This window comes from Diceros bicornis, chromosome 1, assembly GCF_020826845.1.
Source record: "Diceros bicornis minor isolate mBicDic1 chromosome 1, mDicBic1.mat.cur, whole genome shotgun sequence".
In the NCBI taxonomy this organism is placed as follows: domain Eukaryota; kingdom Metazoa; phylum Chordata; class Mammalia; order Perissodactyla; family Rhinocerotidae; genus Diceros; species Diceros bicornis.
Window position 1 is genome coordinate 14,445,411 of NC_080740.1, and position 27,334 is coordinate 14,472,744.

General features: G+C 34.3%; 1 protein-coding gene across 1 annotated transcript in view; it reads left to right on the forward strand.

The window, feature by feature from the left end:
* Positions 1–27,334, forward strand: part of RASA1 (RAS p21 protein activator 1) — a 96,547-nt gene that overhangs the window by 56,564 nt on the left and 12,649 nt on the right. Inside the window, exons 8-18 of the mRNA XM_058527181.1 lie at positions 506–656; positions 5,058–5,136; positions 10,849–10,969; positions 11,753–11,909; positions 17,898–17,985; positions 20,552–20,629; positions 22,370–22,527; positions 23,331–23,407; positions 24,789–24,961; positions 25,294–25,453; positions 26,570–26,712. Of these exons, the coding sequence (XP_058383164.1) occupies positions 506–656; positions 5,058–5,136; positions 10,849–10,969; positions 11,753–11,909; positions 17,898–17,985; positions 20,552–20,629; positions 22,370–22,527; positions 23,331–23,407; positions 24,789–24,961; positions 25,294–25,453; positions 26,570–26,712 (1,385 nt within the window). The remainder of the gene's footprint in view (positions 1–505; positions 657–5,057; positions 5,137–10,848; positions 10,970–11,752; positions 11,910–17,897; positions 17,986–20,551; positions 20,630–22,369; positions 22,528–23,330; positions 23,408–24,788; positions 24,962–25,293; positions 25,454–26,569; positions 26,713–27,334) is intronic.

The window sequence follows — 27,334 nt, forward strand, 5'->3', positions numbered from 1 at the left end:
ACAAATATTTCAGTTGTTTTGAATCTACCTTTGTAAGTTTTTGGTACTATTTTATTAGTTATTATTTTTTAATGTTTAATCAGGAGCATTGATTAAGTATAGAGTATCCCTAAGCAAAATTCACTTTAACTTTTGTAGGCTCTTCTTATTAAGGGGATTTACGAACAGAATGTAGCAGTGTTAGCCAGTATCCCCTACCTGTGGTTAGATTATTCTTTCCAAGTTATGACAGGTATAGACATTATTAACCGAAGTCACTGCTGCAAACTTCTGCCCAGTATTTTCATATAATAAAGACAAGCAACATGATGGGTGGTTGTGACTCATAAACCAGAAAATACAAAAAAGAAAACTGTCTTAAAATTGTCTTTATTATAAAACAAGTTCCTGATGAAAATTTACATATGTTTATGACTTTTGAATATACTTTGTAATTATACTACTTAACACTTTTTCTTTTTTATTTGATAATTAGGGAATAAAACTAACAGCTTAATTTTTACAGTTGGCCAAGTCTGCAGTTTTCTTGTGAGGCCCTCAGATAATACTCCTGGTGATTACTCACTTTATTTTCGGACCAATGAAAATATTCAGCGATTTAAAATATGTCCAACACCAAACAATCAGTTTATGATGGGAGGCCGATATTATAACAGGTAAGTAGTGAGAAATTTTTAGTTATCTTTTACTTTTGGCAAAAGTAGTTGAAATCTTGATAATATAGTATATCAGATTCAAAATTATATAAAAGTTTCTGACTTTTTAAAATTACAAGACCTTTAATGTAGTTTAGTAGTAGTAATGTCCAAGAATTCTTTAGATGGTGTCAAACATGAATATAAATTGATAACATAATTTTTCCTTCCAAAATAATTTATGTCAGTTTTTTGATTATGCACGAGCTATTTGCAGCAAATTTGCCAAATCCATATGTTATCTTCAGGACAGCAAAACATCTAAGAAAAAGAAAATATATTACATTCTTTTATCAGTGAGACATTTTAATAGCAAAAATGGTTCTTAGAGTAACCTGAGACTTACTACAAATGTCACCATGTAATTGGGTGTTCTCAAGTTGACGTTTCTTATTTGTAATTATTGGTTCCTACTGCTCACCTTTAAAATTCTAAGTAAACTCTTTACTTGTCCCAAAACTCAGAGTGGACTTGAGCCACTTGATTAGGAAGATAACTTAATTAGAAAAACCATATGATAGAATGTCAGCTATTTTTTTTCTGTATCATAGAAAGTCATATTTCATTTTATTTCTTAATGTAAAGGTTTTCCCATACTGGAAAACTCCAGCGTAGCATTGTTTTCCTCTATGGGAGGTTTGTATAAAAGAAAATGCTGGCATTTGCCTTGTTTAATCCCTTAATACCACAGCAGCATTCTCCATCCCATTTAGAAGTTCTCTCAATTCAGCTTGACCTTTGAGTGTATAGAGATTCAGCAGCTGGTTAATCTGGAAAACAAGAAACCAAAAACAAGTTCTAGCTGCTTGCCAGAAGTTCAGTGGACAGTTATAAGACATCAAATGGAAGATATGAGTCTGGACAGTTGTATCCTTTTGCACACCTCATATATAAGCTGCTTGAGTACTTTCTGCATTACAGTCTGATCTAAACATCCTCACTGAAAATGTAGCTAGCTGCAATTTGAGCTCTTTATGAAGGTAAATTAATTTTTCCCATTGTTTAGTTTTCTAGGGACTTGGAATATGTAAAACTATAAATTGAAAACATATCATATTCTTAACTGAACTTATAAATGTCTATTGGGGAGACTTTTAAAAGATAAAATAATTAACAGTCATGCACCACACAATGATGTTTCCAATCTACGGTGGACCGCATATATGATGGTGGTCCCATAAGATTAGTACCATATAGCCGAGGTGTGTGGTAGGCTATACCGTCTAGGTTTGTGTAGGTACACTCTATGATGTTTGCACAACAATAAAATGCCTGACGATGCATTTCTCAGAATGTATCTCTGTTTTCAAGTGATGAATGACTGTACATAGATTTATTTTGGGGGAAATTTGTCTTGTTTATTGACTTAAACTTCCTTATGATACACATTCTGCAAAGGTGAAATTTCTTCCTACATAATGGAGGCAGTTTGTGAAACATATTAAAACATATAAAGCTGTGAAACATAAAGCTAGTCTTTTTTGTTGATAAAGACCAGAATGAAATAGGAAGAAGTATTTGAAGTATATTTCTTTCCAAATTATTGCAAAATTATTAGTCTGCTTGCAAAATGACTTTAAAAAGTTTAAATATATGTTAATTTAGTGTTCGTGATCATTCCCGCAAATGTTTGACTTTTAGACTTTTTATTCCCTAAGGATATGTTCATCTTATAAAGTTCTGGAGTATTGTTGTTTATAGTTTTAATATTAAAAAAAAGTTTTTTAAGGAAAGCCAGAATTATGTGAATCTGACCCCTGGATAATGGCAGTTTTTATAGTTGTTTTGGAAATATATACTCTATTTCAGCGTTAATGTCAGTAATGATGTAATTCCTTTGTGATTATCATTTATTGTGTAGATTTGGAAGTATAAAGTGGGATTATCCAAGGAATCTACTAACAGAGCGATACTCTGCTGTCGTGTCATGCCATTACCCCTACATTAGTCTTTGGTAAAGAGAGGTAGCAGTCATTTCTGTTTCGTTTAGAAACTGCTTTGTTGAGACATAACTAAAGTTCCTATACTCAAAATTTTAGAAAAGTAGGAGAGACATTTAACAGCAGATGTAATTCAGCAAACATTTATTGACTAATGCACTTGGTGAAATATATTATACAGATCCTGTGCATATACATTAAAGAAAAAGATACTGTTCCTACATTATTAGTGCTCAGGTCTATTAGAAAAGATGGTAGGCTGACTGTGATAAATTTAAGGATGTACAAATCTGCATAGGAGAATCAGTGGGAAGAGTGTAGTTCAGATGGTGATAAGAAGGGAAAGGAGGGAGGATTTTGGTCAGACCTTGAAGATTACTAACATTTATCTAGGGTTCAAGAAGAGAGAAACTTGGTTTTATTTATTAAGTAAATTACTAAAATGAAAGTATAGGACATAGTATTTCTAGAAACTCACATTTATTTCACAAATTTATAGTGAACATATTTTAGTTTTCTCTTTTTGTTTTTTGTGAGAAAGATTAGCCCTGAGCTAACCTCCGATGCCAATCCTCCTCTTTTTTGCTGAGGAAGATTGGCTCTGGGCTAACATCTGTGCCCATCTTCCTCTACTTTATGTGGGACGCCGCCGCAGCATGGCTTGACAAGCAGTGTGTCGGTGCGCGTCTGGGATCCGAACCTGCGAACCCCGGGCTGTGGCAGAGGAGTGCACGATCTTAACCACTACGCCAGCCCCATATTATAGTTTTCTGAGATGTAAATCTATCTAATTTCATGGCTAGAACTTTTATGGAATGTCTAGGAAATTTTGGTTTGTTGTATCTTCCTTGACTGTTTCTTTAGGTGCATCTGGGTAGACTATAAATTAAAGGGTAATTTTTTAAAAAACTTGAAAGTCCAGCTGATGGGTTGCCAATCAGCTCTTGGGCAATCTGAACTGCACTCCACTATGGTATCCTATTCTTTTAGCTCATGGACCAGAATTATATTGAGCTGCTACACAGGATCGATTGCATTTTACAGTTACTGAGCCAGAAACCTTTCATATTTACTGTTTTTCATAGATTTGATGCTTTTTACTTTGAAACACGTAGTCGTCTCTGTGGTGGATCTAGCTATCTTCAAATATATTCTTTTCTGATTTTCATTTTTCTTTTTAGATTTTTGGATTTATATGTGGTATTAAATTTTTCCTTTAAAAACTTACAACCTTCCTTGTCCTTTTTATGATAATACCTTTCTACTTGTCTCAACCACCCCTCCCCCTTGTGTTAAATGCTGCCTCTGGTATTTAGTTCATATTCATTCATACTCGTTTTTTTATTAGTCTTTTCAAGTCTTTATTTTGCTTTTTAACATTATTTATATTTGGTTTAAACTAACTTTGTAGGATAGCAAAGATATTTTATATTTCGAGAGAGATATATATATGTGTATTTCAAATATTCTGTCAGTAGGAAGAACTGTGGAAAAAAACAAGTGGCATCTATATTCAATGATCTCTCTCTATATGTATTCCAATTATTACATCAATAGCAAGAACATGAAAAAATCAAGTGGTTAGGTTAAATAAGATCTGTATTGAGAAGTGGTTCCTAGCTGTCCCTAAAACACCCAATCAGTGATTTAAGGGAAAGTTTAAAATTCTAGGATTTAAATATTCAGGACAATAAAATGGCTACTGATTATAGAGAAACACTTTTAGGTTAAAAAACTCATTATGTCATGCAAAAACTTGTGTTAAAATACATTATATAGTCATTTTATTTTCAGTTTTTTTTTTGTTTTATTTACATTATTTCCCAAATATTAAGAATATTTTATAGCACTTTTTATCAAAATCATCAATAAGCCTTTCCTGCTATAGCAATAATCCTGCATGTAAGATTAGCTCCTGGTCTGTCTTTTTTTTTTTTTTAATTTGCTTCTGCTTTCACCTGCTATTTTTATGTTTCATGACCTAACTCCATCTGATTATTATAAAATCAGAATATATCAATGTTTTGATGATAAACATAAGTTTACCTGAACTCACTACTTGCTAATAAATAAATGCCATTTCTCTGTAAATTTTTCTTTCTCAATCTCGCAGAAATACTCTTGTAAAAATAAGTAAACTTTTAATCCTTTCCTCACTTATAGTGACTCTTTGACTATGTGTATGGAAAATTGGAATCTCTGACTCAGGTATTCTGACCTGTAAACCAATATTGGAAACTTCTTGTTTTTCTAAAATAATGTGACTCTTATGATCATATAGTCTATTAATGTATTTGGATTATATGCTTTGGAAAAAACTTGTAAATAGATAATCCTTGCTAACAGAGTTTATGTGTATTTTCAAGATTTGCATTTTTTATGAGATACATTATGTCAATGTTGGTAATTTTTATTTTAACAGCATTGGGGACATCATAGATCACTATCGAAAAGAACAAATTGTTGAAGGGTATTATCTTAAGGAACCTGTACCAATGCAGGTCAGTGTTTTTTTTCCTTCAGCAATAATTAGCTTTTTAAAATGCATTTTTGATAGTATGTTTACGTACATATTCATGCATTTAAAATTGGGTAAAATTTAAAACTGCAGATTATTCAGATTCTTTGAGAAAATGAATTGTAAGAGAATCTCTTATTTTTTATTTATGTTGGCTCTAGATAATTAGGAAGTCCTTGGTGGCATCTTAAGAATACAAGCAGTGGTGGGGGCAGAAGCCAAGTTGTACTGGGTTGAGGAGTGAGTTTGTTTAAGGCAAAAGTGGAGACAGCAAGGATAAATCACAGCCAGGCTTATCTAGGTGAGCTTGGTAAGTAAAGGAAATAAACAAAAAATGGTAGCTAGAAGAAGATGTTGGGCCAAGAGGGGTTTAAACTTTTTCTTTGCCTGTAGTTTAATGGTGAGAGAGTTTTGAGCATGTCTTTGTACTCTGGGAAAAGCAATAGGAAAGAGGAGAGTGACTGGTGGGTAGACAGAGGGATGGGGTAGTGGCAGTACCTGGTGTACAAAGTCCTAGAGAAGGCAAGAATGACCAAAATCTAGAACATAGGAAGAAAGATGGGTCTTGAATAAGAAGGCCTGTTGAATTTAGTTGCTTAATGCATAGGGCGATTGAATAGCCTCTGTTTCTTGCTCATCATACTTTGTGAAGTGTAGCATGGGTTAGAAAAAGATACTTCAAAAGAATGATTAAGAATTTTCCTAGGTGGAAGATGGAGGTAGTGATATTCCAGGGACATAAAGAAAGACTGAGGGGTTTCGGGTACTCAAAGAAACTTGCACAGCCATTTGTAGGGTCTCTAGCTTCTCGATTTTACCTCCTCCTAACAAATTAGTTACAGATGGTTGTACCTACTACATACTCATTACAGCTGTGGGGCTGGGGGGATCATTATTCTGATACTTAATATAAATTCAAGAATCATCATCTTGTCACATTTTAATGTATGTTGCTTCATTTCCTCATGCTTTTCGGGTAGAATGTGAGGTCCATGAGAGCAGGAGTTTTGTGTTGTAGTCCCACTGCCTAGAGTAGTACCTGGCATTAGGTATTCAGTCAGTATTAATTGAATGACTGACTGCTCTCTAGCAGGAAGCACCCACTTCACCCTTTCTGTATTATCACTAATGTGTCTTAATCCCATTGTGCTTGTTGCTATCTCCATGTCAGTCTCTTCCTCTCTGCCTATCTAAATACTGTTGATTTAAGATCCATTTCAAGTTTTACTTCCTCCCTGACACCTTCCTAATAACGTAGTCAGCATTGATGTACCATTTTTGTTGGCAGTTCTGGCAGCCCTTGGCTGTTCACTCTTCTAATTACTGCATATATAAAACTAACCTCCCTTTTTTTCTAACCACATAGTGTAGTATGTGCTTTCTAGAAACCACTGCTCAGGGTCTTTTTATTAGGGGTCAGAAGTGCCTTTAACCCCAGGTGACAGATTCTGCCACTCAGTCCCATTTCTATATCCTGAATTCTAATTCACACTGGCTGTTTGAGTTAATAATGGTGTTAATTTGTTTCATAAGTCCACAAATTTTATTTTATTTGTCTACAATTTAAGCCAGACATTTTTCCCATCTTGAATTTGTGCTTAGAATTTTCTAATTTAATTTTTTATTGTTTGAAAAATAAGTAAGTAGCATGTGACATGTAGTAAACTTTTGTACTTAAGTTATAAGGTTGTTTTAAGAATTACTTCAGATATATAGTGTGGCCCACTCCTGTTACTGTGTCATAACTGAAGAAACCTCAGATTGTTGTCATTTGCAGAAGTGCCTATAATGCATTGAATACTTCAGAAATAACTAATGCTGATTACAAAGCAATTTGATTACTACATAAAAACCATTAAATTCTGTGTGAAGTCTGTTCTTTTGGGCCTGGAGTAAAAGTAGGTTACCATAGAAGTTTGGGAATCATAACACTTACCTATCCTGCCCAGCAGGATTCTACCTAGTAGAGAACACAAAGGCTGGTAATATCCTTATATTAATGGAAAAAACTGATTAGCTAGCAGAATCAGCTCACTCTTCCTGAGGTGACCGTGCATACCTTGACTTGGGGTAAGATAGATGCTGGAACAGAAAGAGCAGAGTCCTAGCTAGATCTGCTTACTTTGTGGAACTAACACTTAAGACAAATATTAGAAGAAAAGAAGGACCCTTTGGGATAATGCACCCCACAATAAAAATAGCTAACATTTTTTGAGCACTGTGTTTTAGGCACTGCTTCTTGTATGCATTAATTAATTAATTTTTTCAGTAACTTGATCAATTTGTGATTATGCCCATTTTACAGATAGGGAAACTGAGACCAGAGAGGTTAAGTAAATTACTTAAGGCATGAAGTCAACTCAGCCTTGACTCTTCTCTTTCTCTCCTATACTCTATATCCAATGTGTCTGGAACATCATGCTGACTCTGCCTTCAAAATAGATCTAGAATATGACCACCACCAGAATCTGACTTCATCTCCCTGTTTCTACCTCTGTCCCCTTAACACCGCATAACAGTCAGAGGGATCCATTTAAAATGTGAGTCAGAGCATTTCACTCCTCTGTTTAGTACTTGCAGATGTTCTCCATTTCCTTCAGAGTAAAAGCCCAAGTCCTCACAATGGCATACAGGACCCTAGAGGGGCATCACACTGGTCCTCTGAACTCATCTCTTTCTGCCATCCTTCTCTCACTTGTCTCCACTCATACTGGCTTCTCTGGTATTTTTAAAAATATGGCAGGCTCTTTCCTGCATCAGGATCTTTGCTCTAGCTTTCACTCTGCCCAAAATGATTTTCCCTCACATAGCCGCTTGCCTGCCTTGCTTACTTCTTTCAAGTTTTGCTCGGAAATTAGTTTCACAATGAGACTTACCTGTACACTTTATTTTTAATACTGCTATTTGCCTTACCTGTAAAGTACTTACCATCTGTTAATGTACAATACAGTTTACTTATTTATTATGTTTATTATCTCTTTCTCTCATTAGAATATAAGTTCCTTGAGGATAAGGATCTTTAATTTGAGATACTTATGTATCTCAAGAACTAGAACAGTGCCTTGCACTCAACAAACATTTATTGAATTAATGTATTAAATGGAGTTTTCCTAGCCGTTAAGTGACAAAGGCAGGATTTGCAGCTGAAGTCTGGCTTCAGGAGCCTGCGTACCTAACTTCTCTGCAAAAGCTTACTTCAGTGGCTATCAGACTCTCACCAATCAGATTATCAACTTCCCTGGAGGAGAAGTATATAAAACTTCCTTCTCCAGAACTGTGTAGAAAATGGGTCAACAAGCTTTCCCTCCTATCATCCAGTGATGTTCTAGAACTTGGAAAGTGAAGTGTGTCCTTGCTCATAGTGTCTTCTAATATATTGGAATCCTTTAGGAGTTGTAGATCAGTATATCAGCCCCTACCTTAATATAATTTAGAAAAGACCTGTATAGATTATCTTGAAATCAGATATTTAAGTCCAAATATTAGTGTAGTATAATGTTTTAAATAACAAACTACAAATATGCCTCATTTTACTGCTAATACTAAATATTATCACTATTGAAATACAGACTGATAAGTACAAATCTATATGATCAGGAAGGTAGTCATCACTGTCATCTGGGTCCCTGTGTCCTTTTTAAGTTTTTATATTTTTAAGTCATTTTACAAACTAATTGTAGAAGTGGGAATAAAGAAATAGTCCAAAAACAACTGTATTGGAAAATTTAATAAGAATTTAAATGAAGCAAACCCAAATTTTTGTTCCATATTTCCTTGGTTATAAAGGCTTACATACCTGAAGTGGGCAGTGTCCTTTGAAGGCAACTAACTGTTCATCCACTGGCTTGTGTGGACCTGGAACATATCCATTTTGTAAATCCTAATTCCACATTTCAGATACATCTCTATTAAGTTCTTGCTTCTAATTACTCTCATTCTTCTTCTCACACTTTCATGGTCAAAATGCAATACTGATTCCAGGTTTTAAATATATCTCTACTAGGTTCTAGTTTATGATTCTTTCTTGTTGTTCTTATACTTGCATCATCAACTGCAATACATTTAAAAACTTGGATGGCTCATAATTTTGTTGGAGAGTATAGTCTTCTTTGCTCCATAAGTGTGAAACACATTTAGATTTATAAACATTAATTAGAATGACCACTATGGAGAATTTTTAAATTTCTACATTATATGTTTCCTTTCAGTAACCTTTGGATACAAAGTACCTTTTGTCTACTTGCAGTAGAGATGCTTTATTTCACTGCTTCATCATCCTCTAGGCCAAGGATTAGCAAGCTTTTCTGTAAAGGGCCAGATAATAAAGATTTTAGGTTTTGTGGGCCATTCAGTCTGTCTCAACTACTACACCCTGCCTTTGTAGTGTGAAAGCAACCACAGACAGTAGGTAAAGGAATGAGTGTGGCTGTGTTCCAGTAAAACTTTATGTCCAAGAACAGGCGGTGGGCTGGATTTGGCACATGGGTCATGGTTTGCCAACACCTGTGCGTTAGCATACTTGGGAATAATTGTTGAGTAATGATGAAATGGTTCCTAGGATGATGAAACAGCAGAATGTTTCAGGATATAGGAAAAATAACATTCACGAAGATCTCATAACATATCTTAGATTTAGAAAAGGATCAGATGGACCCATGAAATCTCTAAGGAAACAAGGTCATAAAATATTAATCCTTGCAAATAATAAGAATTGCTCAAAAAAGAAACTGAAAAACTAAAATTGAGTCCAGTGGACCCTGATGGTAATATTGAAGATTGATTTATTTTGGAAAGATCATTATAAAGGTGCTCTTCTCTTTATATTCTTCCTGACCTCATAATTCTTTTTGTTATTTGGGGGATTTAGCAGTTAAGACACATGCATTCCTAAAAGTTATGATGTTATGTAAAATCATGCATTAAAAAGGGTTTGGGAAAAGTGGGGTTAGAGGTGCAATGCTAAAAACTTCATCAGTGACACAGAAAGACAAGAACCTAATCAAGATGTAGCGTAGTTTCTATACATGCTAAATGGTTCTGAAATATTTCAATACTGCAATAAATATGGCACTTGGCCTTGAAAAAGATTTGAAGTTTACCTGTGCAAGAGGCCATCAGAAGGGTTGTGAATATTGTGAAGTGGTAGAAGGAGGATTATCTGAAATCAGTCAGCGTTGTAACACCAGAGGTGGATGGATGGGTATGGCCCGTAACACGCGGTGGACTGAAGGAGCTGTTAGGTATTCGAGGTGTGTGTTGTATATTCCCATGCATCTCACTTCAGCTAGGTGCAGTGTCCTGCATTCACCTAGTGTTTCTCGCAGACTAATTGTGCACAAGCAAACATGAATTTGCTTTATGCTTAAATTGGTTCTTCATTTATCAGTCATGTTGGGAAAAATTCATGTTTTCAAAACAGTGTTATTTGCTGTAAAACGCAACAAAACTGACTGTATTTTTGAAAATAGCTTATTAGTTGTCCATGTTCTTGAGAAATGGTAAGGGAACCTTTCTGAGAATTTCTTTGGAAAGCAAAAGATCTCTTAATATATGTTACATTGTTTTAGATTGTAGTATTAAAAACATTTTTTTAATGTTTAGACAGACAATCTGATTCTTAATTGGTAGTTTAATAGATTTTACTTCATTTCCATCAAGAATTCATGAAATAATTTTAATATTTTTAAAAATTCAGGATCAAGAACAAGTACTCAATGATACAGTGGATGGTAAAGAAATCTATAATACAATTCGTCGTAAAACAAAAGATGCCTTTTATAAAAATATTGTTAAAAAAGGTTATCTTCTAAAAAAGGGTAAGTAAACTTTTAAGACTCAAGATCAATTTCAGTATTTTACTATTAAAGATTAATAGAAGCATTGTAAATATTGGGCATAAAACTTATCACTAAGAGAGAGATGTATTTAATAAGTTGTTTTGACACGAATTACTAGTAATTGACCCTTGTTTAGAGCTTTTACCTAAGCGTCCTTCAAAATCTAGAGTCTAGGTATATTAAGTCCACATTTCCAAGCAAAGTTTTAGGAGACAAGCTTATATATTTCCAAGTAAGTCTTAAAATTCTGAGGTCAGTTCCAGTGCAAGGGAGTTGATTCTTTGTCTCCTCTCAACCTTATACTTTTTTTTTTTTTTTTTAAGAAACTTCTTATGGCACCTGGCACATTCATGGTATTGATGTTTCTATTTTATAGATTTGCCTCAATTTGACATTAAGAAATGTTAAGGGGTTGGAGGGGCACGTGGTTAGTGGAAGAGTTTTTTTCTTATGACTGGAAAAGAACTACTCCTAAGCAAGAATTTTAAAGATTTTGTCATAATGAAATCTCCAAAGATAGAGTTAAGGTACCCTTATCATTTACTCTGTGATTCACTAAAACAAGCAATATAACAAAAGTCATGTTTCTACAGATAAGTCAGACATTTTCTCATTTTGTAAGGATTGGTGTGTTATTTAAGCTTTGAAATAAAAATTGAAATGTTTAATTTTTACTTTCAGCGATGATAATTTTTATAATTTTAATATATATGACTTCACAGTTCATTATTTGGCTAAGGGAAAACGATTTTTTTTTAACAGGCAAAGGAAAACGGTGGAAAAATTTATATTTTATCTTAGAGGGCAGTGATGCCCAACTTATTTATTTTGAAAGTGAAAAACGAGCTACAAAACCAAAAGGATTAATAGATCTTAGTGTATGTTCTGTCTATGTTGTTCATGATAGTCTCTTTGGCAGGTAAGAAATTGATTTCCTATTTCTTTTTGGAATTGTTTTAATAATAAAACAGTGGGTATGTTCAGATCGTTTCAAAGCATAGCAAACTAATTTTGAGAGCCCTAAAATCATCTGAAAATGTCAGGTTTACTTTGTAGGATAATTTTTGTCTTCCTTTAGACTAACCTATGCATCCAATCTACTGCACTGTATTATTTTATTGAGATAATAATGGTATATAACATTGTGAAAATTCAGGTGTACATTATTGTCATTTTCTGAGTAGACTTCATTGTGGTCATCCAAGTTATCTAATTATTGTCCGTCACTGCACATAAGTGTCCCTTTACCCCTTTCACTCACCCCCCACCCCCCTTCCCCTCTGGTAACCACCAATCTGTTCTCTTTATCTATGAATTTGTTATATTCCACATATGAGTGAAATCATGCAGTATTTGTCTGTCTCTGTCTGGCTTATTTCACTTGACGTCATACCCTCAAGGTCCATGCATGTTGTTGCAAATGGGACTAAATTTTGTCTTTTTTTATGGCTGGGTAGTATTCCACTGTATATATATACCACATCTTCTTTATCCAGTCATCAGTTGATGGGCACTTGGGTTGCTTCCACGTCTTGGCTATTGTGAATAATGCTGCAGTGACCATAGGGGGCGCCTGACTTTCTTCTTAAATCACCCAGTTACTCTGAATTATTACTTTATTCACAGTGTTTTGTTGATTATCAATGCAGTTATTTTTTGGGTTCATGTGTAAAATTTAGTTTCATTTTGTTTTTTACTTTTGTTATTGTCTTTGCTGAGGAAGATTCGCCCTGAGCTAACACCTGTTGCCAGTCTTCCTCTGTTTTGTATGTGGGTCACCGCCACAGCATGGCTGCTGACTAGTCTGCACCCAGGAACTGAAGCTGGGCTGCTGAAGCAGAGTGTGCTGAACTTAACCACTAGCCCATGGGGCTGGCCCTACACTTTTTTAAATTAACACAGAAGTTAAAATTGTTTTCATTATTGTATAATATATAAGGGAGTTCTTGAGAAAATATAATTAACTTAGGTATTTCTTTCATTGTTACTTCTTTATGATCAGCTTTAATGTACAGATATTTATTTTCCCACCAGAAAGGGCAATTTGGCGATTAAAGCTAGAAAGTCATTAAATTCACAAGATAAAAACAGTAGCCTTAATTTAAAAAATTCAACCCATTAACTAGGCCACTTAATAAGAAATGTATTGAATTTAGATAGCTAAATCCAGTAAATCTTCTCTTCCTCAGCCAAACTATTTTCTTTGCATGCAAGTTATTGAATAAATCAGTGGTGCCAAGCACATTGTGCTGGCACCATAGCACGAAAGAATGGAAAACTCCAAATAAAACAGCTTCTTTTCTCTTCCCCCTCTATGCCCCAGCCCCTCCTCTCATAGATCTGTTCCTACTGTATCAGATTACGCTTGAGAAGCTTGTTAGATCATGCAGTTCACAGCTAAAGCTAAAGCCAAAATGCTTCAGAGTTGCAGAATTGCTTGTTTTACTAGTTTGCATGGAAATTGCCCACTCTATGTTTGAGGCCAAAAAGCAAAAGAAATAGAAGAGATACCACCTTCAAATAGTTTTAGATGGTTTGTCTGTAGACCTGAATTCTACATTAAATAATATAAAGTGGAGATCCTAATAAAATCTAAGCTGTCTCAGCTGCATGTGTTTCCAGTTTAACGGGAGGAAATGGGATCAGAGTGCTACTGTGCTGTTTGATACCGAAGTCTGTAAGCTGTCCAAAAGAAGAGTTTTATTAAAATTTATGATCTACAGGCAAAAAATTTTTGGTGAATGATTCTCACTTTGCAGATTCATTGAAGAATGGGTGAACTTCCTCAAAATTACAAGTACAACACAAAAAGATATTAATGTGTTCTGACAGTTTATGGATTCAAAGCAGAAATTCAACTTTGGAAAAGTGAGATTAAAAATGATTCACTAGTCGGGCTGGCCCCGTGGCTTGGTGGTTAAGTGCGCGCGCTCCGATGCTGGTGGCCCAGGTTCGGATCCCGGGCGCGCACCGAGGCACCACTTCTCCGTCCATCCTGAGGCCGAGTCCCACATACAGCAACTAAAAGGATGTGCAGCTATGACATACAACTGTCTACTGGGGCTTTGGGGAGAAAAAAATAAATAAATAAAATCTTTAAAAAAAAAAAATGATTCACTAATAATACTTATTATAATTGAAGTATATGAATCTTAAAGAACTATTAAGAGTAATAAAACAGCTGTGTAAGTTTGGGGAGAAGCTTCTACCATTATTTTGACATACTGTATGTGAACAGGTGCAAGTGGATTGAAAATATTTTTCACTGTCAAAAGAAAGGTGGACATTACACTGGCCAATTAAAGAAAAGAACTGCTAGAGTTCAAGAGAGATTAGATCTTTGAAGTACAATTTAAAGAGACTGACCTATTCTGGTTAATATCAAGAAAGGAGTTTCTGTCAGGTAGTGAAAAAGCAGTAAATACACATTTACCATTTACTACAAGGTCATAGCTTCTTATGTAGAGTTTCTTGTTGAAGGTGACTTTCAAGAATTTGAAGACATTCTAAAAAAGTCTTGGTCATGAGCTGTATTTAATAATACTAAGTCTAAACCTGATATGAAAAAGTTATATCCATGGGAACTAAGCACAAATCTTTTTATTTTAAAAAACTGAGTTTTTTCCAAAGTATGCCCATTTACTGTCAACTATATTTTTGTGTGCCTTACTGTGAAATAGTTGAGAAGTACTGAGAAAGACTGAATGCCATGGAAAACAGCATCAGCAAAGTATATTTCAAGGAAGTGAAAAGACACCTTTACCAGATAATAGGAATAGTAAAAAAATAGGTTGATAGCAAATTATGTGTCATAGAATGCTAATATCATAGCACAAAAGGGGAAATTTGGATGAATGCTGTTATCTTCTTTGTTGTGTTATCAGATCTATGGCAGGCATTGAACATTTCTTGCTCTGTGTAAGCCTAGAACCCAATACACTGACTGACTGAGCATTCAGATGAAGTCTAATGTGGAAGTGAACTGCAGCCCTCTGCAGTGGGGGTGACGGGTGTGCATGCTCAGCCTAGGGGGAAGGAATGTTGGACAGCACTGCTCGTTTGGCTGTTTTCCCACACTGCTTTAGTCGCACAGCTGTACAATTTTTCCAGATTATTTTCAGTATTATTGAGAGGTCTCTAAACACTCTATTTCTTTACATTAAACTTCTGGCTTTTAATACTGCTTTACTTTAAATACTAACCATTTGAGAAGCACAAGTTGAAAGACATTTCAGTGATACAGTTGTTACTGTAGTGAACATTTATGTGGGAAGTTTTACACCTTTATCTTTTCATAGGCTGAATCTTTCACTGTGGCAGGATTTATTGTTTTATCTTCATTTAGGAAGGATGTTTTTGCTGGATATTAAATTTTAGGTTGGCAGTTTTTTTCTTTCAGCATTTTAAAGATTGTTTTCTGCCTTCCAACATTTTCTTTGTCATTCTAATTGCTTCTCTTTTAGAGATAATGTATCTTTTTTTTTCTCTTGAAGGTGTACTGTGTTTCATCTTTCTCTGGATGTTTTGAGATTTTTCCTTATCTTAGATTTTCAGCAGTTAAACCAAAATGTGCCTACTGTGAATTTTTTTTTCTTTTTTTTTTTTTTGGTGAGGAAGATTGGCCATTGAGCTAACATCCATTGCCAGTCTTCCTCTTTTTGCTGAGGAAGATTAGCCCTGGGCTATCAGCTGTGCCCATCTTCCTCTATTTTGTACGTGGGATGCCGCCACAGCATGGCTTGATGAGTGGTGCGTAAATCCACGCCTGGGATCCAAATGCGGAAACCTTGGGCTGCTGAAGTGGGGTGCTTGAACTTGACCACTATGCCACTGGGCTGGCCCCCCCCAATTTTTTTTTTTTTATTTATCCTAATGTTTGTAGAGTTTCTTCAATCTAAGACCTGATGTCTTTTGTCAGTTTTGAAAAATTCTTAGTTGATATGTCTTTAAACAGTTCTGCCACATTCTCTTTCATCTTCTGGGATTCATGTTACATGTTATATACCTTTTACCATGTCCCATGTGTCTATTATATTTTTCTATATTTTTCATAATTTTTTCCTCTCTGTGCCTCAGGCTGGATATTTTCTTCTGATTTGTCCTTCAGTTCACTAATCTACTCTTCTTCAGTTAAATGCACTTGTTGAGGTCTTAATTTTATTTATTACATCTTTTGATTTAGAATTTCCATTTGATTCTGCTTTTCCAGATCGTTTTCTAGCAGAATTCTCTATTTTGTTATCTGTTTTCTTAAACATTTTAATTACAGTTATTTGAAAGTTGTATCTGAACTCAATATCTAAATTATAATATGTAGGTCCTTCTCCTTTGTCTGTTGTTTTCTTTTGGCTTTTCAGTCATTTGATCTTGATTCTTGTAATGTTTACTTATGTTTACTGAATGGTGGACACTGTGTATGAAAAACTGTAGAAGCTGTGGATAATGTTATTGCCTCTAGAAAGGATTTTCTTCTGCCAGATAAGTTAGAGTAGGGGTAGTTCATCTTGATCTCCTCTGGGATCAGGTGGAGGTGTTGGTGAAGGCTATTCTATTTCCGGTTTGCCCTTATTTTGAAGGCATAGCCCTTCAGGGGTCTCAGCTGAAAGCTTTCTCTTTTAAAGGCCCTGAACTCATTGGTCTTTCTCAGCGCAGTGAAACTGTTGAACGTGCTGGTTATCTTTGTAGCCTCTTAGCTGCTTCTTTCTGCTTTAGCTTCTCAGCTTCTTGCCCTACACAGTTTAGGAATTGGCAAAAGCCTTGAGAGGAAAAGCTGTGGAGAATGTCGGGCTCACCTCACTGTGATCTTGGCCCCTCAAGTCTTAGCTGCTTTCGTTGTTCTCCAGTGACTTCAAACAGTTGTTTTTTGTTTTGTTTCGTTTATATTTTATCGAGCCAGGAGGATTAGTCTGATACAAGCCACTTTCAGAATCAGTTTTCAACTTACCTTTTCCATTATTTTATGGCATTTTCAAAGCATGAAAAGATGTTTTTTTATCTTTAATAAATGTTAAGCTTATACTCTGGGTATTTTGCTATGGCCTTCTAACACTGAAGTATAAGATATAATCTTTGGTTAAAACAAGAAAGAGAAATAATATTTATTGAGTTTCAAAAACATGAAGGCCCTTACTAAACATTTTATAAGCATTTTCAAGTCTATTTGGAAAGACAGCACCAGCAAATCTTCAAAAAAAAAAGTAAACTACTATCCAATATTGTACTTAAGTGTCAAATGAATTATAGTACAGTGTATACTATAGGAGGGCAAGAACTAATACCTACTGTATACTACTGTTAGGTCATTAATCCTCAGAATAAGCATATGTATGAGTAGATGATGTTTCCATTTTAATGGATGAGGAAAAATGGTCAGTTGTAAAAAATTTGAAGATATACAAATTATAAAGAAGAAAATTAAAATCACCCATAATCTACTGAGAGATAACTACTAAGAACATTTTTGGTCTAAGAACACGTCTAGATTTTTCCAGTCATATAAATGTATATTATACATCATCCTGAAGCATTGAGTTTAGTAACATTTTATTTGCTTTAAAAAGTGTTTAGTTAGCTGTGTGCGGTTCTAGCATTTCTGCTTCAGTTTCTTTGTAACTTTTCTATTTCCAATGTCATTTAAAATTAATTTACACAGTACTTTAAAAAAATTTTTGAACTTTGAAAGATTGATAAAATTTCAGTAGTGCAGACAAAAGTTTTCTAAAATATATGCAGCTAACATTTTCTTTTTAGTAATGAACTGGTATAATGGAGAATTATTTCTCTAAGAATTATGTTAATTTTATATAAATTATGTGATTATGTATTGTGATTTTTTTTAAAAGTTGGTATTAGTGTTTAAATACTTTTTGTTAAGCTTCCTAATAACTTCTTTGTTTATATTTTGAAGGCCAAACTGTTTTCAGATAGTAGTTCAGCACTTTAGTGAAGAACATTACATCTTTTACTTTGCTGGAGAAACTCCAGAACAAGCAGAGGTAAGTTAATTGTTTCTTTAACTACTATAAACCTTTATAATCTTTATTTAGCCATGTTTTCTTTTTAACTAGAATAGAAAACTGTTGCATTTAACATAAAGTGATAAAAAGGATGCCTGAAATCTAATCATTTTTTTATTTTAAGGAATGAGAACTTTCATGTGTAAAAATTTTTTTGAAAGAAATGCAGAAAAACGCAGTGAAGGGTTATTAGGAATGAAAACTTCATTTTAAATTGACCTTTAAATACTCTATGATGTTGAGTCCAACTGAGAATGCTCATTTAAAATCCTCTCTGCAGAAAGGTTATAGATATTCTCAGTACACTCGAAAGGTAAGCCAGTTAGTTTTGCTAACAAGCATTATTCTTCTTCACTGGTTGAACTCCATGTCTAAAAATAGAAGTTCAGTCATCAAAAGGGAAAAAATTTTAGGAATTTCTATTTTTCTCTAAGTTTAGATAAAATCTCTACTTTCAGCATTAGCCATTGATCCATGTGAAATGCCCTTCTTAAAACTTTTATTAAATTTTAAGTTACGTTGTGTGGAAACAATGTTTTTAAAAATTTGCTTTTAAAAATATTTTGATTTCTTTGAACCATAATGTTTCTGGGGTGTTTAGTGGTATTTTGTAGAAATACGGCAATGTGCCTTCTGCCTGTACTGTACGGAAGGAACTTGAAGGTGGTTAAGAGGTCAAAGAAAGTGAGTTTGTTGGAAATGAGTTTGTTGGAAATAGAAGATAATTTGCCAACCCTGGATATGAGGCAGATGCCCTTAAAACTAGGTCCTGGGTTGGGCTCCTGACTCATAAATTATGAAAATATTTTAGACTCTAGAACAAACTTGATGAATGAACCATTATGTTTTATGGTTCACAATTGAATGTCATGTTTCAAATCTTTGCAAAATATCTCAATTAAATACTCATTATTAACACATAACACGCATAAAACTTTTTGTGGGTATGTAGCCCTAATTTTTAGATGCAAAAAGTAGAGCTCCAAACATGTCAGTAACTTAGACATTTTTTAAAAATGTTAGAAATCAAGTTAAGAAGAAATGTAAACTTCTGTATGTCTTCCAGCTATTTTACCATGTTCCTTATTTCTAAATAAAGATGTTACATACCTTGCTGACATTTCAGTGTGTTTTGCATGCCTCTCTTAGCTGTATAAATAGAACATTTTCTTATTGTATTTATATATATTCTTTCCATATTCTCTATTTCCATATACCACTTAAAGTCCAAAAATATGACTGGTATTTCCGGTCTCTGTTACTTTGGTGGCCCATGGGATCTCTGGTTACTCTCTTCTATTTCTAAAAGCTACGGTAATTGATTTGGTCTTTTTTTTTTTTTTTTTTTTTTTTGTGAGGAAGATCAGCCCTGAGCTAACATCCATGCCAATCCTCCTCTTTTTGCTGAGGAATATTGGCTGTGAGCTAACATCCATGCCCATCTTCCTCTAGTTTATATGGGACGCCGCCACAGCATGGCCTGACAAGCGGCGCATGGGTGCATGCCCTGGATCCGAACCCAGGCCACCAGCAGCGGAGTGCGCGCACCTAACCACTAAGCCACAAGGCCAGCCCCTGATTTGGTCTTAATTTGCTTTACTATAAAGATGTTTTCTTTTTTTTCTTTTCTTTTTTTTTTTTTTTTTTTGCTGAGGAAGATTTGCCGTGAGCTAACATCTGTTGCCAGTCTTCCTCTATTTTGTATGTGGGTCACCACCACAGCGTGGCCGCTGACAAGTGGTATAGGTTCCTGCCTGCGAACCGAATCCGGGCTGCCAAAGTGGAGTATGCTGAACTTAACCACTAGGCCACGGGGCCGGCCCCTATAAAGATGTTTTCTAAACACTGACAGAGTTCAGATTCACTGAAGTAGCCATCAAAGTAATGACATAATTGAAGAGAGCAATACTACAGAGATTTCTAGAAACATGTAAGCCAAAGTGAAATATTTAGATTTATTTTTGATAGACCTAAAATTGTTCTCTCTTTTCTCCAGAGCACTAGTTAAACATTTTGAAATATAGCTGCAATTTAATTTGAATATTAGGCTGAAATATTTTTTAAAATCTAATTTATATTTGAAAGGCTTACATATAACCCAGATCCCCTTATACATTTCTACCTATATAATGGTCTGAGGTAAAGATTAAGAATGCTTGTCATCAGATCAATCATCACCTTATCAGTTGGTTTTGTAGTCAGCCCTCCTTTCACAAAATGTATCAAGTTAAATTCTACCTTAGGCTGCCTCAAATGTAACAGCTTAACTTTACATAAATTTTATCTTTTGGCTAATTAATGGCCACTCACTGGTGTACTTAACATTAATTTGGAGTTTCAACAGAAATACAAACAGTATTTTGCAGAATTATTATTATTGTTTTGCTTTATTGGGGCACAAATATATTAAAGTGCAGCATACTCTGAGTTAGAAATGGCAGTCTAGAGAAGGAAAGAACTATTGAATTTGAACAAAAATTGATGATTGGAAACTAAATAAACTATTGTATAGTATATTTCTTTGAAATGGTGTTATATTTTGTAGGATTGGATGAAAGGTCTACAGGCATTTTGCAATTTACGGAAAAGTAGTCCAGGGACATCTAATAAACGCCTGCGTCAGGTGAAACTTAATTTTCTTTGATTTGTGATTCTCACGTCTTGCTTTATCACTTTGCTCTTTATGTTTATTTCTATATGAACTATTTTAGGCAACATTTCAAACACTGTAGAGTTCTTAAGAGAGGTTAATCTTTCCAGGCGTTTTAAAGCCATGCTTCCACTTGCGTCAGTAGCAGGAGAAATAGTTATTTCTTTATGAAAGAGAATGTTATTTATATACCTGCTGGGTGCTTAATGCCATCTTTTGAATATATACCAACGATTTTTTTTCTTCCATTTAAAATAACAATACCGAAGCAACAACAACAGAAACTGTTTTGTTGGGCATTTTTATGTTTTTGCTTCAAAAAATTATTTTGGCCTATTTCAAAAAAGTGGAACCTAAAGGTACTTATTGAAAAGATCATCTGACTTCAAAGTGTACTAATCCCAATAAACTTTCGAGTTTTCCATTTTATAGTAATTGCTTTTGAAACCTATTGCATAACTGGTAGTATCCCATCTTATTTGAAACCTTAACACGTCCTACGTGTTCATTTATGAGGAGTTAAGCTAGGCATTCTCTCTTTTTAGGTATGTACAGTCAACTTTATACTCTCCATTTCTTTGCTTTTTTTCTTTATAGTTATCTCTAGGTAATTGGAAAAAAGGTAATTTTAACATTCTTGGAGTTTTAAGGAAAGTTTAGTATAATATTTATTGACCAAAGTGACTCCTGTTTTATTTATGGGAATTTCCAGTAAGCTTGGTGAATTTCATATTTTGTTCTGTTGGAAGTAGATAAATTGTTAATATTTAGATGACTACAGATTGTGTTCCCTATAACTGTTAAGTCTGATCCTTTCCCCAAGAACATTTAATTATACACATAATCACTGTGTTCTCAAAACATATTTTAACATTTTTTAAGCCATGGAAAATCAGATTGAATTTTTGCAAATTGTGTCTTATGTGAAACTTTAGCCATGAAATTATCATTTGTAGGTATAATATGAGATAATCATAGCTAACATCTCTTGAGCCCTTTTTATGTGTTGGGTATTTTGCTGTGTGCTTTACACATATTATCTCTAATGTTTACAACAACTTGCAGTGGAGACTTTATCCTAATTTTATATCTGAGGAAGGCAAGGCCCCAAGAGGCTGAGTTGTTCAAGGCCCATGAGTAGTAGGTGCCAAGAGGGAAAGAGGACCTGATATTAGAAGGTAGATGGTCTAAGTTTTGGCATCAAAACTGACAAGTAACTTAGCTTCTTTGGATCTATATCCTTTTCTGTAAAATGAGAAGATAGAATCAGTGTTTTAAAAGTATTTTCTAGCTGTGAAACTGTTTATAGAAATAAAATCTTCCAGATGAGCATTATATACCATGTGGGATTTTGATTTGGGTGGTGATAGTTGTTTACTTATATTAATGAAGAATCCTCCTCTCAACTTCATTTTCTCTGAACCATTGTTTTATAATAGAAAAGGTGTATTTCATTATTTCTGCAAGAATATAATTGGAGGAATAAGTTGTAAAACAAAATTGCATTTTTTTAAGTAGGAAGAATTATTTTAAATGCTTGAATGTTGTATTTTAATATGTCACATAAAAGGGAAATTATAACTGAAGGTCATATTTTCTCAAAAAAGGGGAAAAAGAAGTTGCTATTTTGGGTTTTTCTTTTATAGTAATTGCCTCTGAAACCTAATGCATAATTCTTGAAATCTGGGGTAACAATTTTTGTGTTTTCTTTAGGTCAGCAGTCTTGTTTTACATATTGAAGAAGCCCATAAACTCCCAGTAAAACATTTTACTAATCCATATTGTAACATCTACCTGAATAGTGTCCAGGTAGCAAAAACGCATGCAAGGGAAGGACAAAACCCTGTATGGTCAGAAGACTTTGTCTTCGAGTAAGTCTGATTTTATGATTACGTTAAATCACTTTCTTTTACCATATTGCATTTTCTTTCCATCTTTTTGGTCTTTGTATCTAAACTGGCAGAACAAGGTATCAAGTCCAGGCATTTTAATAGTACATACAGGGGCGGCCCGGTGGCGCAAGCGGGTAAGTGCGCACACCTCGCTGCGGAGGCCCGGGGTGTGCCGGTTCAGATCCCAGGCACGCACCACTGCACTGCTTGGCAAGCCATGCTGTAGCAGCGTCCCATATAAAGTGGAGGAAGATGGGCGCGGATGTTAGCCCAGGGCCAGTCTTCTCAGCAAAAAAGAGGAGGATTGGCAGATGTTAGCACAGGGCTGATCTCCTCACACACACACACACACACACACACACACACACACACACAAAATAAAAATAAATAAAAATAAAAAAAAGTTTAAAAAAAAATAGTACATACATTTTTTTTCTGTTGTATTTATTAACTTTTATTAGTAAAGTGCTACGTCCTTGGTTTTTCACCTAGTTATTAATATGAATTAGCATTACTGGCAAGTCCAAAAACATTTACTAACACAGACATACAAAATGTTTCCAGGATTTACTTGAGGAGGTTAAAGATGGTAGGGAAAGTATAATTTGCTTGTCTGTATTCCTGTATACCAAATAATAAAACATGTTTGGAGTCTAGTTTTAAGTCTAGCACATTCAGGTTGTTTAGTAGCAGAAATAGGGGCAAATTTGATACCAGAAGTAAAGGAATGAAACATTTGGATGCCAGGACATTGTTAATTCCTTTTCTCCTTTCTCCTTTAGTGATCTTCCTCCTGATATCAACAGATTTGAAATAACTCTTAGTAATAAAACAAAGAAAAGCAAAGATCCTGATATCTGTAAGTTAATATAGAAATTTCTTTCTAAAGTCAAAAGGCATGTTTTATATAGTTTTAAATTCATAATGAAGTGGTGTAGTCTAAAATGGACATTAAAAAATAAAATAGAAGTGCAAGTAGTATAATTTGAGAGTTTCTTTTTGTACTTCTAAAAGTATTGGTTGTTGAGAAGGAAATGTATCTAAGAAAGAAAGAAAATGTATCTAAGAAAGAAAAAAAGACCAGAATTGCTAAACTGCACATACTGTAAACTGAAGCCTTTAAGATTAGATTACATAGCTATTCACCCTGCCCTCCCCAGTGAATAGGAAGAAGAAAACACTAGCAGTGGTCATCTTTCTGTGGTGCTTCCCCTTTACCTCCTTTCTACTTTTTAGGTTTTTCCTACTTTCCTATACTTTGCATGTAAGTGAAAAAAAGCACTCAATTAAAAAAAATTTCTTTCAACTACAGTACACTGTTTATTCATTTCGGGTAGTCAGACCCTCCCAGTTCTTGTTCTCAGTGGCAGACCTTTTCCCAGCCTGTTGCTGAAACAGGTGGCGGTGGGATTTAGCAAAAATTGTATCAGAGTGAATTAGGTTACTACCTTCTTAAAAGTCAGGCTCAGGGAAAGATACAATATGTACTAATAGATCAAAGCCTGAATTTTTCTCTACAATACGTTTATTCTGTAATTTCTGTACTATTTAAATGCTTAACATTTTGTAGTGGTTCCCCATTACTTTTAAGACACAATCCAAACCCCCTAGTAATGACATAGAAGAGAGGCCCTGTCCTCATCCACCCCTCCACTCTTGCTCTCACTGTGTGATCTTTCGTATATCCTTCTCTGCAGCTATACCAGCTGTCTTATAGCTCCTAAATTATCCATGGAGTTGCAAAGCATCCACCATACTTTCTATTTGGACTGCTTTCTTTTTTTTCCCCTCTACCTTTCTACTTAGCTACACTTCCATACCCCATTACAAGTCAACTTAGGAGTTACCTGTTTGGAATGGATTTTTAACCTCTGAAGGCTGAATTAGATACTGTTTCTCTGTTCTCCACTAGCATTAACCACTCTTAACAGCACTTATCACACGGTATAATTGATTTCTTGCCTTCTTGGCTAGACTGTGACCTCTGTGCAAGTCAGAGACCGTGGCTTAATCATGTCTGTGTCTCACACCCCTGTCTGTCACAGAGTCTGGGACATGGTAGGCATTCAGTAACTGAATGAAGCAAAGCATTAAGTATTAAATTTGTGATATCACTGAAAATGCCTTTAATAAAAAGCATTTAACACTATAGAGAAGACAGAATATCAGGAAAATTTACTTGTGACTAATTGTACTGTCATCTTTTTAGATAGTAATTATTTGATGTTTTTCTATCAAAGTATTTATGCGCTGCCAGTTGAGCCGGTTGCAGAAAGGGCATGCCACGGATGAATGGTTTTTGCTCAGCTCCCATATACCGTTAAAAGGTATTGAACCAGGATCCCTGCGTGTCCGAGCACGATATTCTATGGAAAAAATCATGCCAGAAGAAGAGTACAGTGAATTTAAAGAGGTATTAAGTTATTTTCCAGTCTAATTATTTTTGATGGCATTAACAGAAATATTTAACATTTAATAAAAGATCCACTACATTAAATATAGTAATTTCATCACTTAGTGGCTCACTGACAGGCAGAGAAGGTTGAAAAGCTTTGTGGTAGTATGATGTTGGTCTTAAGTGATTATAAATATGTAGGCTACAGACTCATTCTATTTTTAATAAATCTATTCAATAGAACATATTCCTAAATATAAGAACATATAAAAGAACATATTTCCTGTTAATCTCACTGAGAATGCTGAATCCTGTGTACTTTCAGTAATCTTTGTTGATGTCATTTTTAGCTTATGCTGCAAAAGGAGCTTCATGTAGTCTATGCTTTATCACATGTGTGTGGACAGGACCGAACACTACTGGCTAGCATCCTGCTGAGGATTTTTCTTCATGAAAAGCTTGAATCATTGTTATTATGTACACTAAATGACAGAGAAATAAGCATGGAAGGTATAGTATGGATATGTTAGTGTGATACTTTTAAAAACTGGGTTAATGATTAGATTTTATCAAGTATGTATGGACTCTATCTTAGAATATAATAAATAGTTACATCATTTTGCACAAGAAGTTACTCTGTTTTTCCTTCATTAAAAATTACAGTTGGAATATCAGTTTTGATTCTTACGTTGGCTAATAACGTGGGGTTAGTATCTATGATTCAAGTTTCTCTTGTGGCAAATTAGTAGTAGAAGCCGTAAGAAAGTGACTTCTGTGTGCAGAGCAATGGCTTATAGTGCTTGATTATTGTTTAGTTTGGTATAGTTAGCATGTTCTCTTGTTTATTTTTTACTTACTAATTCAGTGCATGAGAGCTGGGTGTCAGCTGCATCTTATTTCTAGCTTCTATAGTAGGTAGTTTCCAGGCAGTATAGCTGAGCACATATAGTGCTTTGTAATGACTTAGAATTATGTCAGAATAAACCAGGTCCAGCACTTTGACTTCGTAACAGGCCTTGCTTCTAGGTTCCCCCAAATAAACCATAACATCTAGAACTATTTCCTCCTAATCATAGAAAATGTAAAAACATATAGATTTGTCAGGAAAGATAAAGTGGTGGTACATATTTTACACTGAAATTGTCTTTTCTGGTAATATTTGTATTTCTTAGGATTCTATTTAAAATCATTAATAGGCATGTTTTAGGCTAATAAATTAATTTATACTGGGATTTTATGTTATATCTTATTTGGAAATTAACTCGGATTTTTCAAAGCATGGGCTCAGTGAACAGCAAAGCTGGATTCTGGTCCTAGTTTTGTCACTCACTGGCTCTTTGGTCTTAAATCATATAACCTTTCTAAGCTTTTGGTTTTTCATATGAACATGGCAGTGTTAATCTCTAATCCTGTTTATGGTCTAATGAAGTAATAGATATAAAGTCTTTAAGTTAGGTCTATAGAAATATAAGATGTCATTATGATCAATACTTCAGTGCTGCATGCAAATAAGCATACTTAAATGGCTATAATTGTTGAGAAAAAAATGAGTTCACTTAATTTGCAATTTGGTTCACATTAGTACAATTCTTTACAAATAATCTTTTAATATAAATATTTATGTAGATGAAGCCACTACCCTATTTCGAGCCACAACACTTGCAAGCACCTTGATGGAGCAGTATATGAAAGCCACTGCCACACAATTTGTTCATCATGCTTTGAAAGACTGTATCTTAAAGATAATGGAAAGCAAGCAGTCTTGTGAGGTAAGAATTTAATGTTTTAAGTATTTCAGCAAAGAGCATATTTTAAGAGGTAATACTTTATAGCTAATTACATTTTAAGGAAAATATATTAGCTTTCTAAAATTATTCCTCAGAGCAGTTATACCTTTTGTTAATACATTTAGAAAAATGTTATGCAAAACACATTTTTTCAAAAAGATGTACTTTATATTGAGATTAAAAACCTCAAATTGTACCAGAAATTCATGAAAGTACTTTATTTCTCCTACTGTACTAATGATAAAAAGTATGTGCTACTTTCAGAAGGTGTGCATAACATAAATTGTTAAGTTTTTGCTAGAGATTTCTGTTGTATAACCTAGTTAAGTTCTGTGTGGCATTTCGTAATAACTTCTAGGTTTGTCCTTGAAGGTTTTTTTTGGGGGGGAGCAGCGATACAAGATATTCCCCTCAAAAGCAAATAAAAAACATCCTCTTAGGATTAATTATTAAGGCTTCGGTGTAAATTTCATAATAAGCCATTAAGATAAAGAATGGAATCTCACTTATATGGCTGTTCTCTCATTTTATTTTGAAGGTAGAGCAACTACAGGAAGAAAATAGTAAATATTTTTTAGATTTGATACAAAATTAATAAAATAAG